A 12,852-nucleotide genomic window follows, 5' to 3' on the forward strand; every position below is an offset into this window, starting at 1 on the left:
AGAGGCCAGTGGGGGAAAGTCCTTTCTCCAGAACCTTGGGAGAGGTTCAACCAGAGGAATTCCTTCTCCCGAGCTTCAGGAGAAGCCAAAGTGGGAAAATCCCTTCTCCAGAGCCTTGGGAGAGGCCAGAGTGGGAAAATCCCTTGTTCAGCTGGTTGATACCGATGGTATCACGTAGCAAAGCTATTTCAGATAAGAATAGCGATAGGAAATAAAGGTCTGTGACAGCTCCAAGGGCAAACCCAGCTCATGGAATCCAGCAGGGATGTGGAGCTGCTGGAAGGAATCCAGAGGCTGGAAATCCCAAACTTGCTCATGAGGATGTGTCTGAGGGGTTTGGAGATGAATTTAGGAATGAGGATACGTTTTAGGAATTTAGGAAACAGTGGATTTCACCCTGGTGGAGCTGGGCAGCTGTTTTTTTAACCACTGGGTAGGAAATCAGGTTTCACCCCTTGCATCCATGGGATTTTCTCCTCCATCTCCAGGATGATCAAGGGATGGGGGGAAAGGCTGGGAGAGCTGGGAATGTTCCCCTGGAGAGGAGAAGCTTTGGGGTGGCCTCGTTGTGGCCTTGCAGGACCTGAAGGAGCTGCAGGAAAGATGGAGACAGGCTTTGGACGAGGGATGGAGGGACGGGACACAGGGAATGGCTTCCAGAGGGTTGGGGTAGTGGGATATTGGGAAGAAATTCCTCCCTGGGAGGGTGGGGAGAGGCTGGGATGGAATTCCCAGATTTGCTGTGGCTGCCCCTGGATCCCTGGAAGTGTCCAAGGCCAGGCTGGATGGAACTTGAATCCTCCTGGGAGAGAAGAAGGTGTCCCGTGGCAGGCGGCAGAACCGGATGAGCTTTGAGGTTCCTCCCAACCCAACCCATTCCACGATCCCATGAAATCCCTCTTTTCCGAGCCTCTCCTCCCAACTTCCAGCCCCTGGTGCTCATAGAGGCCTTTGGTTACATTTCGCAGAGCGCTGTGAAATCTTCCCAGCTTTTGCTGGAGATGAGAACAGCTTGGGTTTTCTGAGGAGGAGGGAAGCTCTCCGAGCTGCCAGAGCGGAGCGCTTGAGCTGTCGCTGCTCACAAGGAACGGGAAAAGGTCACGGGAAAGAACAACGTTTTCCTCAGGAAATAAACGATAAAAAAAGGGGGAAATCCTCAGGGATGTGTCCAAGGAGGGCTGGAGCAGCTGAGGGAGCTCAGCCTGGGGAAAAGGAGGCTCAGGGGGGACTTTTCACCCCACGACTCCCTGACAGGAGGGGACAGGATTTGGGATCTGCTCCCAGGGAACAGGGGCAGGAGGAGAGGGAACGGCCCCACAGGGGGGTCAGGTTGGATGTTGGAAAACAGATTTTCCCTGGAAGGGTGGTGAGGTACTGGAGTAAGTTTCCCAGGGAGGTGTTGGAGTGACTCTGGAAGTGTTCCAGCCTTTCCCTCCTTCCTCATTGCCCCTGGATCCCTGGAATTGTCCCAGGCCAGGCTGGATCACCCTGGGACAGTGGGATGTGTTGGGATGGGATGGGATGAGTTTCAATCTCCCTTCCAACCCGAAGCATTCCATGATTTCCTGTGAAGCAGGAGCCCATCTGTTCCTCCTGGGAGAGCCAGACCTGAGATTGTCACTTTTTTTTTGGCGGCTGTCACCCTGTCTGAGTCGGTGCCTCTCCCTGTGAAGTTCTCGTGGGTTTTAAGGAGAATCCAGTTTGAATTCCAGCTCACGAACGATGCAATTCCCCGTGGGATCAGACAATCTCCTTCATCCCTTTCCTTCGAAAAGCTTCTACAATAGTTCACAGTTCAGGTGCCTGGGGTTTGTCTCTGAGCGTTTTCAGGATCAGCATTTTGCTGGGAGGAAAAATCCCGCTCCAGGAATGTGCTGGAGGTGAGGAAGAAGCGGGTGTGGGACCGCAGGATGTGCCGTTACCGGAATTTCACTGGGATTTATTTTGGTTTTTCACTCTGTGTCCTGCCTCCGTGACGAGTGGGAGGAACTGGATTTGGAGGCTGGAAGGATAAACATCCCCAAACTGCCGTTCATCCAAGGAATGGGAAAATGGGATTCTGAGGCGGCCTTGGCTGTGTTTTGTGGGATCAATGTGCTCCTCACATCCCCCTGGAGCTTTCGTCCTGCCCATGGAGAACCCCAAACGTGTGGGGGAAACACAGGATGGGACGTGGGGCTCGCATTCCAAACCTTCCCGAACTTGCACGTGAGGATGTGTTGGAGGAATTCCTGTAAATAGGGGATTTCACCCTGGGCAGCAGTTTTATAACCAGTGTGTAGGGAAATCAGGAAAAGCAGGGAATCCATGGGATTTTCCACATGGGAGTTTCTCCTCCCTGGCAGCTGCTTGTTGGGAACTCTTTAATTCGTACCCTGCCTGGATCCCTCTGGAATTTCTGGAGTGTTTTCCCACCAGTTTTCAAACACAAGGTCATGGACACACAGAAATCTTCAGCTGGAAGCTTGGTGTGAAAAGAAAATTGACATTCCATGTGGGATAAATTCCGGGAAAAGGGATCAGACCCGAGTGCAGAACTGATTTTTCTTCACCGTTTATTAACAAGAGCAAAGCTTTGCTGCTGTTCAGCATTCCCTGATCCCGGATCAAACCCATCCTCTGGGATGCAGAGATTTTTTTGGGGGGGAATTTGGGAGTATTTTGGGGAATTTGATTCTTTGGGTGCTGGAGAGGAACTCTGTGCATGTAATAAAAGTCTGCATCGATGAGAAAATGTTCCTGAGGGGAAAAAAAAAAATTCCCAGGAAACCTCTTTGGAGGTTTATTTTCCCCTGCAATGTTGCTCCCAGGTGTGAGGTTTTCCTGGGAAGGCACAGGGAAGAACGAGTCAGATTTTAGTGGTAATTTAGTCATGGCTAAAGGAAGTGTTGGATTTTCTTCAGGCCTCAGGACTGCAATTCCCACGGAACAAAAGCTGGATTTGATCATTATCCGTATTCTGCTTCAATTAACTGGGCCAGATTAATCAATGTTCATAAACTGTGGTGTGAGAGGGGTCAGGTTTGCACAGAAATCATCTTCCTGCTCCGTCCCTCCACGTCCCATTTCCTGCTGGAGTTCAGCAAAATTTGGGAAATATTTTCGAACTCTCATTCCTCTGGATTTTTTTCCCCCCCGAAATGTGTGGGTTGAGGTTTGGTGGAGAATATGGAGCTGCTGCGGGTGGAATTTGATGGTCCTAAAAGTCTTTTCCTGGTCCTGATGACCATCAGTATTATTTATGTAATAATCTTGATTCGCATATAATTATTCAATAGATGATATTAATAACAGTATTAATACATTGTTAATATCATTAATACAGTTTATTAATAATATTTATTAATATATTGTTGCAACAAATATTAGTTCCATTATTGGTGTATAATGTAATGATATAGAATTATGTATCATTATATATAACATAATAATGATATATAATATATACAGTAATATATAATATAATTATCTATAACAATATAGTAACATATAAATAATATAATATAATATAATATAATATAATATAATATAATATAATATAATATAATATAATATTATATTATATTATATTATATTATATTATATTATATTATATTATATATATTATTATCATCTATCATTGTATATTATTGTATATATTATATCATAATAAATAACATAATATGTTGGAATATATGAACATAGGATTTACAAATAATTCTGTATAAGTCATTATAAATTTCTATACCTAATTCTAGAATGTATTATCTGTAATTCTCTGTTAATAATGCATACATATTCACACAGCCACATGGAATTTTTTATGTATAAGCAATATATAATTGTATCTAATTTACATACATAATCATATACCATACATTTAAATATAATTATAGAAACGCATAACTTATATGTGATCATGAATGAAAATACATAACTTTGGGGTTTTTTTTCCCTCTCAGGTTGCCCCTCTGAAGGAATTCCGTTTACCAGAAGTTTTTCTTTATCCTGGGCTGCACTTGACTCGCAATAATGAAGAAGAGCAGAAGTGTCGTGACAGTGACTGCGGACGAGGTGAGTTCCTGCTGAAGGTTTATTTTTCCCTCGTTTTTCTTTTCCTTTTCCTTTTTTTTTCTTCACCTTGTGAAAACGAGCTGGAAAAAAGCTGATTTTGTCTCCTCTGGTAAATACAGACTGCTTTGGCTTTGGTTGCTGGCAGATAATCTTGGAGGATTTTTAGATGAGGAGCAGAAAATAAGAGCTGCACATTAAAAATCGAATAACTCGAGCCCTGGGAAAGGTTTGGGGGAGTTTTATCCAAGGGTTTTTTGGGGTTTTTGGGGGGTTTTTTTGCAGTGTAGTGTGGGCAGGGAGCTGGGAATGTTGCTGGGATTTATGGAATATTTGCTCTGGATCCCACTTTTTTAATGTGTAAATATCTCAGTGTTTCAACAGCTCAACACCTGCTGTGATGATGCATTTTTTATTTCAGTATTAGCCTAATAATCCTCATAATTCCCTAAGAATCCTCATAATTCCCTAATAATTAAACTCCAGCTCCCATTTCCTGGGGAATTGTCTCTGTTTGGAATGATGTCCTGAAGCCTTCCTTGGCTGCTTTGTCCTAGGGCTCCCAAAAAATGAGAAATCACTGGGAATGTGTGGGAAAAGGGTGGAAAATAAGGGTCTGGGTATCCTGGAGCACCTGTCCAATAAAGAAATAAACGTGGTTTCCCACTCTTATCCCAAGTTTTGCACAGCTCCATGAACTCAATGACCTTGGAGGTCTTTCCTGCCCTCAATGACTCTGGGATCCTCTGATAACGAAGCACCACTCACCAGGGTGGGAATTCTCAAGGGCATTGGTGATGACAAAATAAAAAATGCAGAGCAGTCGGGCTGTTCTGGGGTTGTGGAATTCTCTTCTCCTGGGATAGTTCTGGCTGGAGAATTGTGTTTTACCCTCATGGAGGAAATAATTTGTTTGTAGAATTTCCTTCTGAAGTTGTGGAGTCCTCATCTCCTGAGATAGTTGTGGCTTGAGAACTGGGTGTGGTTTATCCTCACGGAAGAAATCCTTTTGCAGAATTGTGGAATTCTCTTGGGATGGTTCTGGCTGGAGAATCGAGTGTGGTTTATCCTCAGGGAGAGGAAATCATTTGTTTGCAGAATTTAATTTTGGAGTTGTGGAATTCTCCTGGGATAGTTCTGGCTGGAGAATTGTGTTTTACCCTCATGGAGGAGATAATTTGCTTGTAGAATTTCGTTCCGGACTTGCGGAATTCTCTTCTCTTGGGATCATTCTGGCTGGAGAATCGAGTGTGGTTTATTGTTGTGGAGGAAATCCTTTGTTTGTAGAATTGAGTTCTGGACTTGTGGGGTAGTTGTGGCTGGAGAATCGAGTGTGGTTTATCCTCATGGAGGAAATAATTTGTTTGCAGGATTTAGTTGTGGAGTTGTGCAGTTCTCACCTCCTGGGATAGTTCTGGCTGAAAAATCGAGTGTGGCTTATCCTCATGGAAGAAATCCTTTGTTTGCAGAATGATGGAATTCTCCTGGGATAGCTGTGGCTGGAGAATCCAGTGTGTTTTACCCTCATGGAGGAAATTCTCTGCAGAATTGAGTTCTGGAGTTGTGGGATATTCCTGCCAGGAGAACTGGGTGCGGTTTCTCCTCATGGAGGAAATCCTTCGTTTCTGGGATGCGGGAACCTCAGCGTCCTCTCTGTTTGCAGAACTCCCTGGATTACCTGGAATGTGGGCTCAGCAAATCCTACAGCACCTCCAGCCACGCCCTGGGCATCGACCTGTGGAGGGGCCGCCGGTGCTGCTCGGGGAACCTGCAGCTGCCCCCGCTGGCCCAGCGGCAGACCGAGAGGGCCAGGACACCCGACAGGGACAGCAGGACACCCGACAGGGACAGCAGGACACCCGACAGGGACAGCAGGACACCCGACAGGGACACGGTGTGCAGACCCACCACCCTGCCCCTGCTGCCGCCTCCCAGCATCGCCATCACCACCTACCACGACTGGTGAGTCTCCCGCGGTTCTGCTTCTGGTCGTTAATTCGTTCACTCGTTCATTTTCTGGCCTCAATTTGGCTTTTTTCCCTTCTTTTTTTTATTATAAGCACGCATCTAATCATCCTATATATATTAATCTGATTAATCGACCTCTATCAGTTGTTGTATCACGGATATAAGTTCATAAAACAAATTATATTTATGGTTTTTTGAAATTCTACTCTGTTAAAAACCTCTCTTGAAATTTCTGATTCCGGTGTCAACCAGAAGATTTGTGTTCCTGACTTTGCACCCGGGCGAGTCCAGGATGGTGCTGAACTCTCCCACATGGGATTGAGGAAAAGGACGTTTTCCTTTTGGAAGGAAAAACCCCGGGGGATCTAAACCCCCTGGCTTGGAAAAACCCCACCGGGATCTAAAGTTAAGCTTGGGATAAATCCCCAAGAAAAAAATCAGAGTACACGGGGAACGCTCCGAGGTGAACCCCAGAATTGGAACTGGGGTGAAGCGCCCAAACAAGGGAATTAATCCAGAGGGAGGGGAGAGTTTTCCTGTGCTGGATTTGGATTTCATGGCAAAATCAGGATGTGCGTCCTGCTTGTCAGAGAAATATTGAGGTGGCCTTGAATTCTGTGCTCTCAGCTTCGGGTTTAGAATCAGTTTTAGGCTCTAGTTTGTCAATGCTCCGCTCTCAGTTACATTTGCTGGTTCCTGTTCCCATCGTTCTTCCCAGCTGGAATCTGGGTTTCTGTTGACCTCAGCACCCTCTGCGTTTGTACAACTGCAGAGGATCCCATAAGCTCGAGCTCAATCCCAAAGAATCCACCCGAGAGCCGATTACAAGGGGGCTGCTCCGAGGGGAGATCCAAACTTGGAACTGGTGTCGAGTGCCAAAACAAGGGAGTTAATCCAGGGGGAGAGGAGGAGGGCAAAGCCTTGGGTGTTCCTGTGCTGGAACGGGATTTCCTGGCAGAATCCACTCCTGCTTTTCCTGGGAATACTGAGGTTATGTTCATCGCACCTTACATTCTGTGCTCGCACTTGGGTTTAGGATTGGTTTTAGATTCTACACTTCCCTCTCTTGGCTCCGTCTGCTCGTGTTCCCATCATTATTCCAAGCTGGAATGCGGGTTTCTGTCAAGCTCAGCACTTCCCATTTGAACAGCTCTAGAGGCCATCCCAAATCCATTTGTTCAAGTCCTTTGGAAAGTGTTTTCCTGCTGAAAAATAGGATTTCTAAGCTGCCCTGGAAGAGCTGAGATAGAGGAATTGCAGGAGCTTTTGTCCAGGTTTTTCATTGCTGGGAAAAATGGAACCAAATGAGTTCCCTCAGTTTAATGGCTTGGGAATTTGGGGGATAAAAGGGTCGGTTCACCTTTGCGGGCATTTTGTGTGAATGTTCCCTTTTGTGGGGGCAGGGATTTGCATTCCCGGGCTTGGAATGCGCCTCTGTCCATGGTTTGGGAGAAAAGCAGGGAATTGCCGTGGGTTTATATCCTGGATTTATCCCTTGGAACACAAGAGGGCATCGCTGCTCCTCTCTCCCAGCCAGCGGGATCCGTGCATGTGGATTTTCCTGGGGCGCTGTGTGACAGCTCTGCTCAGCTTGTTGCTGTTTCCGCAGTGCCCTGAAATTCCCGGTTTTCCGCAGGAACTGGGAGTTGCTGGTGTGACTGGGGTGCAACTCTGTCCCAGCTCCTCTTTCTGCATCCTCCTCAACTCCCTGACCACTTACATCAGCCGATCCTACAAAAACTGGGTTTAAAATTCCCATTTTTTATTTCAGTTTTAATCCTCACCTCCCTGACCACTTACATCAGCCGATCCTACAAAAACTGGGCTTAAAATTCCCGTTTTTTATTTCAGTTTTAATCCTCACCTCCCTGACCACTTACATCAGCCGATCCTACAAAATCTGGGCTTAGAATTCCCGTTTTTTATTGAAGTTTTAGGCATTGAGAGGTTCTGGACCAGGTTAGCATTGAGCTCTGTCCCATTCCAGGCAGTTCTTCCCTATGGAATTCCTCCCACCCTCTCAGGGAGCACGGCCACGGAATCATGGAATGTTAAGGTTGATGAAGATCATGGATTTGCTTATTAGTGATCCAAAAACCAAATTAATCGAGGATTTGAAGGAAAAAAAATAGAGGATAAAACAGGGAAGATGTTTCTGGAGACAGCCAGAAAACCAAGGGAGGCAGATCCCAAACCAGCTGTGGTGTAATTATATGTTTTGTGGAAAACGAAGGGAATATTCCCACAAAACAGTTTTTATGGACCCTGCAAGGCAGCAGGGACATGGGATAGAGATCTTCAGGTGACAGTCTGAGTGCAGAAACCTTCCAAGCTCCTTTTCCACAATTTTTGTCCCTATTTTCATCCAAGTTGTTCCAATGTTTCCCCCAATCCTGCTCCGTATTTTCTAACTCCAGCTTTGTGATAAGAAATCCAGGCAGGAGGGAGGAGTGAGCGTGTGAAGAATAAATTCGTAGCTACACTCGGAGCATCCAAAAGAGGTTTTTTTCCCAATTTTTTTTTTCCTCCTTAGCATCTCCTGGTTTAGATTTGGCATCTGGCCGCTCATTCCCACCATTTCTCCACGTTCCCCTCAGGTGTGGGGGGAATATTCGGATATTTTGAAGGGTTTTTGCAGCAAATATTGATGTTGAAACAAAACCGGGATTTATGGTGAATCCCACGGAGTGAGGACACCAAGGCTTTAAGAATTCCACGAGGAGTTGGTCTGCTTTGATATTAAATGTTGGAATGCACTTGTTTTAGGGGTTAGAGAGGCCGGTAAATATTTAGGATGTGGCAATAAATACTTAATTTGATCAATAATACTTCATTTCATGGATACTTATTAAAACACAGATTTTCTGCCTTGTTATCCCTCATTTGTGACTTTTTTTTTGTTGGGGGGAACCCGAAGACGAGAATCTGTAAGGAAAACATGAAGGGATCGCTCCTATCCCCCCACATCCGCCTGGAAACCTTCCTGGAATTCGGGATAAATCTCCTCACTCTCTACTCCTGTAGTACCCACGTTGTTCTCCAGATGGTGGTGACGGGCAGCAAATTAAAACCGGCTACAATTAAAACCGTTAGAAGCGAAATCAGACCGAAATTCGGGATGATTTGGGGTTACTCCGAACCTTCCTCGGGAATTCTGACTTCAGGCAGAGCCGGCTCGTCCTCCGCGGGGAGCTGTCGGGAATTAATTGAGGGGTTGGTCAGATGGGAATTAATTAGAGGGGTTGATCGAACGGGAATGAATTGAGGGCTAGATAAGTGGGGATTAATTGAGGGGTAGATAAGGGAAGTTGGGATGATAAAGGGGATGAGATTTGCACGGAGAATTAAGGATAACAAAGCTGGAATCAGGCTGGGAAACCCGAGGCTGGAACTCCTTCCATATCCCAGGGGCGAAAGGAGATATTCGGGAAGATTTGACAGGAATCGTAGGATGAATCCCAGAAATTCAGGAGGAGATGATGTTTTGGTTTCTTTTTTTAATTTCCTTTTGGGTTTTTTTTGTTTGGTTTTTTTTTTCAATGCTGTTCTAGACCTTGTGATGATACCCTGAGAAACCGGAGTTTTATTTCTTAGGTAATCTCAAATTCCAGGAGATAAGAACTGAAGGAATGTGCTGCAAGCTTGGAATAGGGAAAAAAAAAAAAAAAAAGAAAGAGATGAGCCGGCATCCCATGTGGTGTGAAAAATAAAAAACCTGAAGGAAAAAAAAAATTACTTAAAGACAAGGGTTTTAATTTTCATACTGATAATTAAAATTATTTAAATCGCAGAATGGACATCTCCTGGTTCAAACCACGGAGAATTTCCATCAATCCCATCAGGTTTGTTTGGGTTTGTTTTTTGTGCTAATGAGCAGGATCAATTATTCTGCTTGAACATCCTGCCTGGATTTCAAAACCCTGCTCCGCTTTTCCGGGGGGCATTCCCTTACCTTGGAAAAGGAGGTCAGTGACGTTCCTCACAACATCCCGTAATCTGCGGGGGAAATGAGGTTTTAATTATTCCTTGCTGCTCCTGGGAAATGCCTGTGGAAATTTCATCCTGAAACTCGGGATTCCTGGGATTTTTCCAGAGTTTCCCAACGATGTCTCCGAGATGTCTTGGGGAAATCTGGGAGCGGCCCTGAAGGATTTTCTGCTCTGGGATTTTCTTTTCAGTCGCTGGAAATATTTCCTGGTCTGTTCAGAGCATTTTTCCTGGGAATGAACTCGGGATTTGGGGGGAATCTTGGAGAGCTGAGATCCCTCAAAAAACCGGGAAAAGCTGGGAATGCTGTTGGGAGATGAGAGCCCCTGGGTTGTCTGCAGGTGGATCAGCAAAATTAGAGTTTAAATCCGTTTGAAATCCCCGGATGGGTGTGGGAAGAGGAAATTCCTTGGATTTGTTGGCCTCGTTGCCGCCATTTCATCTCCTCACAGGGACCTGGAGGAGGAAATGGCGATGGAGAATTTAGGGAAACGACTCCCATGAAATTTGGTGTTTCCTCATGTTGTGAGGTGTTCCCACAGGGATTATCCCACATTCCTGGCAGGGTTGGGATGGAGTTATTCCCAATATTTTGGAGTGTTCCCACAGGGAGTGTCCTTGGTTGGGATGGGGTTATTCCCAATGTTGTGGGGTGTTCCCACAGGGATTATCCCACATTCCTGGCCTGGTTGGGATGGGGTTATTCCCAATATTTTGTGGTGTTCCCCCAGGGAATATCCTTGGTTGGGATGGGGTTATTCCAAATATTCTGGAGTGCTCCCCCAGGGAATATCCATGATTAGAATGGGGTTATTCCCAATATTCTGGAGTGCTCCCCCAGGGAATATCCGTGATTGGAATGGGGTTATTCCCAATATTCTGGAGTGCTCCCCCAGGGAATATCCGTGATTGGATTGGGGTTATTCCCAATATTCTGGAGTGCTCCCCCGGGGAATATCCGTGATTAGAATGGGGTTATTGCCAGTATTCTGGAGTGCTCCCCCAGGGAATATCCGTGATTGGAATGGGGTTATTCCCAATATTCTGGAGTGCTCCCCCAGGGAATATCCGTGATTGGATTGGGGTTATTCCCAATATTCTGGAGTGCTCCCCCGGGGAATATCCGTGATTGGATTGGGGTTATTCCCGTGTGGAACCCGGGCTCAGTCACAGCAATAAACCCAAACCACGGCGGCGTGAGGCACTCGGGGCTTTGAGGTGTCACATCTGACATCCCACCCCAAACCCCGGAGACCTTCCGTCAAAATAAACCCCAAAAATCCTTTCTATCCAAAAAAAAAACCCTGGGCAGGCCGAAGATCCCAAGGTCACAGCTGCTGTGTCATTCCAAACGCCAACCTATCCCAAAAAACCTGGGGAAGAAAAGGTAATTTTGCTCCGTCTGACTTGACTCTGCTCGAAACACCCAGAGAAGTGTTTGGTCTGCCTATAGTTAGATTTTTGGCTGCTGCCATCCCTTCCTGAAGCTCTCGCGGCGTCGAAAAAACCTTCATTCTTATGTTTTCTCGGAGCTCTAAATAAAAAGAACGATGATTAATACGAGGTGTAGTTACCCAGAAGAATTTTTGAGATGGATTAATCATAGGTCAGGAATTAAAATTACGGTGATTTCAAAATGCCTTTTTGTCCGCAGCTTTTATTTCGTTGATACCACCTAATCTTTTCATCCCTTTCCCTTTATTGAGTCTTACTGGGAAATACTCCAAACAACATCCCCCCTTTTCTGTGCGAATCGCAAGGTGATCCCAATCATTTCATTAGGGACGAGCCTGGAAGTTTGGAGGTTTTGCCTGGAGATAAAAGTGGTTGAAAACAGAAGCGCGCACACACACACAAAAAAAAAAAAAAATAAAGGAAAAAAAAAAGGCTTTTAATGATTCAATTTTAATTACACACCTCAACGCTGAGTGCAAAAAGACAGCTTGGGATGTGTGTGGAAAAGGGGGAGAAATGAGTCACTGTTAATCAGCAGAAGACAACGAAGCTTCTGAAATATTTTCTTCAAACTTCCCCCTCGCTGGAAGAGAAAATAAATGGAAATGATGGAAATGGGAGTTGATGGAAAAGCTGAATCAGACGGGAGGTTGACAGGATTTTCTGACTAATGATAACTCATCTCCGAGGAAAGAGCAGAGCCCGTTTGTTGGCACCTGCAGGACCTGCTGGAGCTCAGCTGCTGCTCCGGGACCTTCATCCCTGGAGTGTCCAGGGCTGGGCGGTTGGAGGGAGCTGAGCTCTCGGGGCCCTCCCAACACAAATCTGCCGCCCTTCCATCTTTGCATTGGCTTTGGTCGGTGTTTGGTTGGTCTTGTTCAGGATTTGGTTGGTCTTGTTCAGGTTTTGGTTGGTCTTGTTCAGGTTTTGGTTGCCTTTTTCAGGATTTGGTTGGTCTTGTTCAGGTTTTGGTTGGTTTTGTTCAGTGTTTGGTTGGTCTTGTTCCGGATTTGGTTGGTTTTGTTCAGGTTTTGGTTGGTCTTGTTCAGGTTTTGGTTGCCTTTTTCAGGTTTTGGTTGGTCTTGTTCAGGTTTTGGTTGCTTTTTTTCAGGATTTGGTTGGTTTTGTTCAGGATTTGGTTGTTTTCTTCAGGATTTGGCTGCTTTTTTCAGGATTTGGTTGGTTTTGTTTAGTTTTTGGTTGGTTTTGTTCAGGATTTGGTTGGTTTTCTTGAGGATTTGGTTGGTCTTGTTCAGGTTTTGGTTGGTTTTGTTCAGGTTTTGGCTGCTTTTTTCAGGATTTGGTTGGTTTTGTTCAGTTTTTGTTCAGTTTTTGGTTGGTTTTGTTCAGGACTTGGTTGATTTTGTTCAGTTTCTGGTTCCTTTTGTTCAG

General features: G+C 45.4%; 1 protein-coding gene across 1 annotated transcript in view; it reads left to right on the forward strand.

Annotated features, from left to right (window-relative positions):
* The first annotated feature begins 3,945 nt into the window (after positions 1 to 3,945).
* The window catches only part of PDE4B (phosphodiesterase 4B), a 157,676-nt gene continuing 148,769 nt past the window's right edge, over positions 3,946 to 12,852 (forward strand). Inside the window, exons 1-2 of the mRNA XM_066192994.1 lie at positions 3,946 to 4,053; positions 5,714 to 6,012. Coding sequence (XP_066049091.1) covers positions 4,012 to 4,053; positions 5,714 to 6,012 — 341 coding nt within the window. The 5' untranslated portion in view covers positions 3,946 to 4,011. The remainder of the gene's footprint in view (positions 4,054 to 5,713; positions 6,013 to 12,852) is intronic.

This window comes from Chamaea fasciata, unplaced genomic scaffold (assembly GCF_029207755.1).
Source record: "Chamaea fasciata isolate MVZ Bird 193981 ecotype frontalis unplaced genomic scaffold, bChaFas1.0.hap1 SCAF_10, whole genome shotgun sequence".
NCBI lineage: Eukaryota > Metazoa > Chordata > Aves > Passeriformes > Sylviidae > Chamaea > Chamaea fasciata.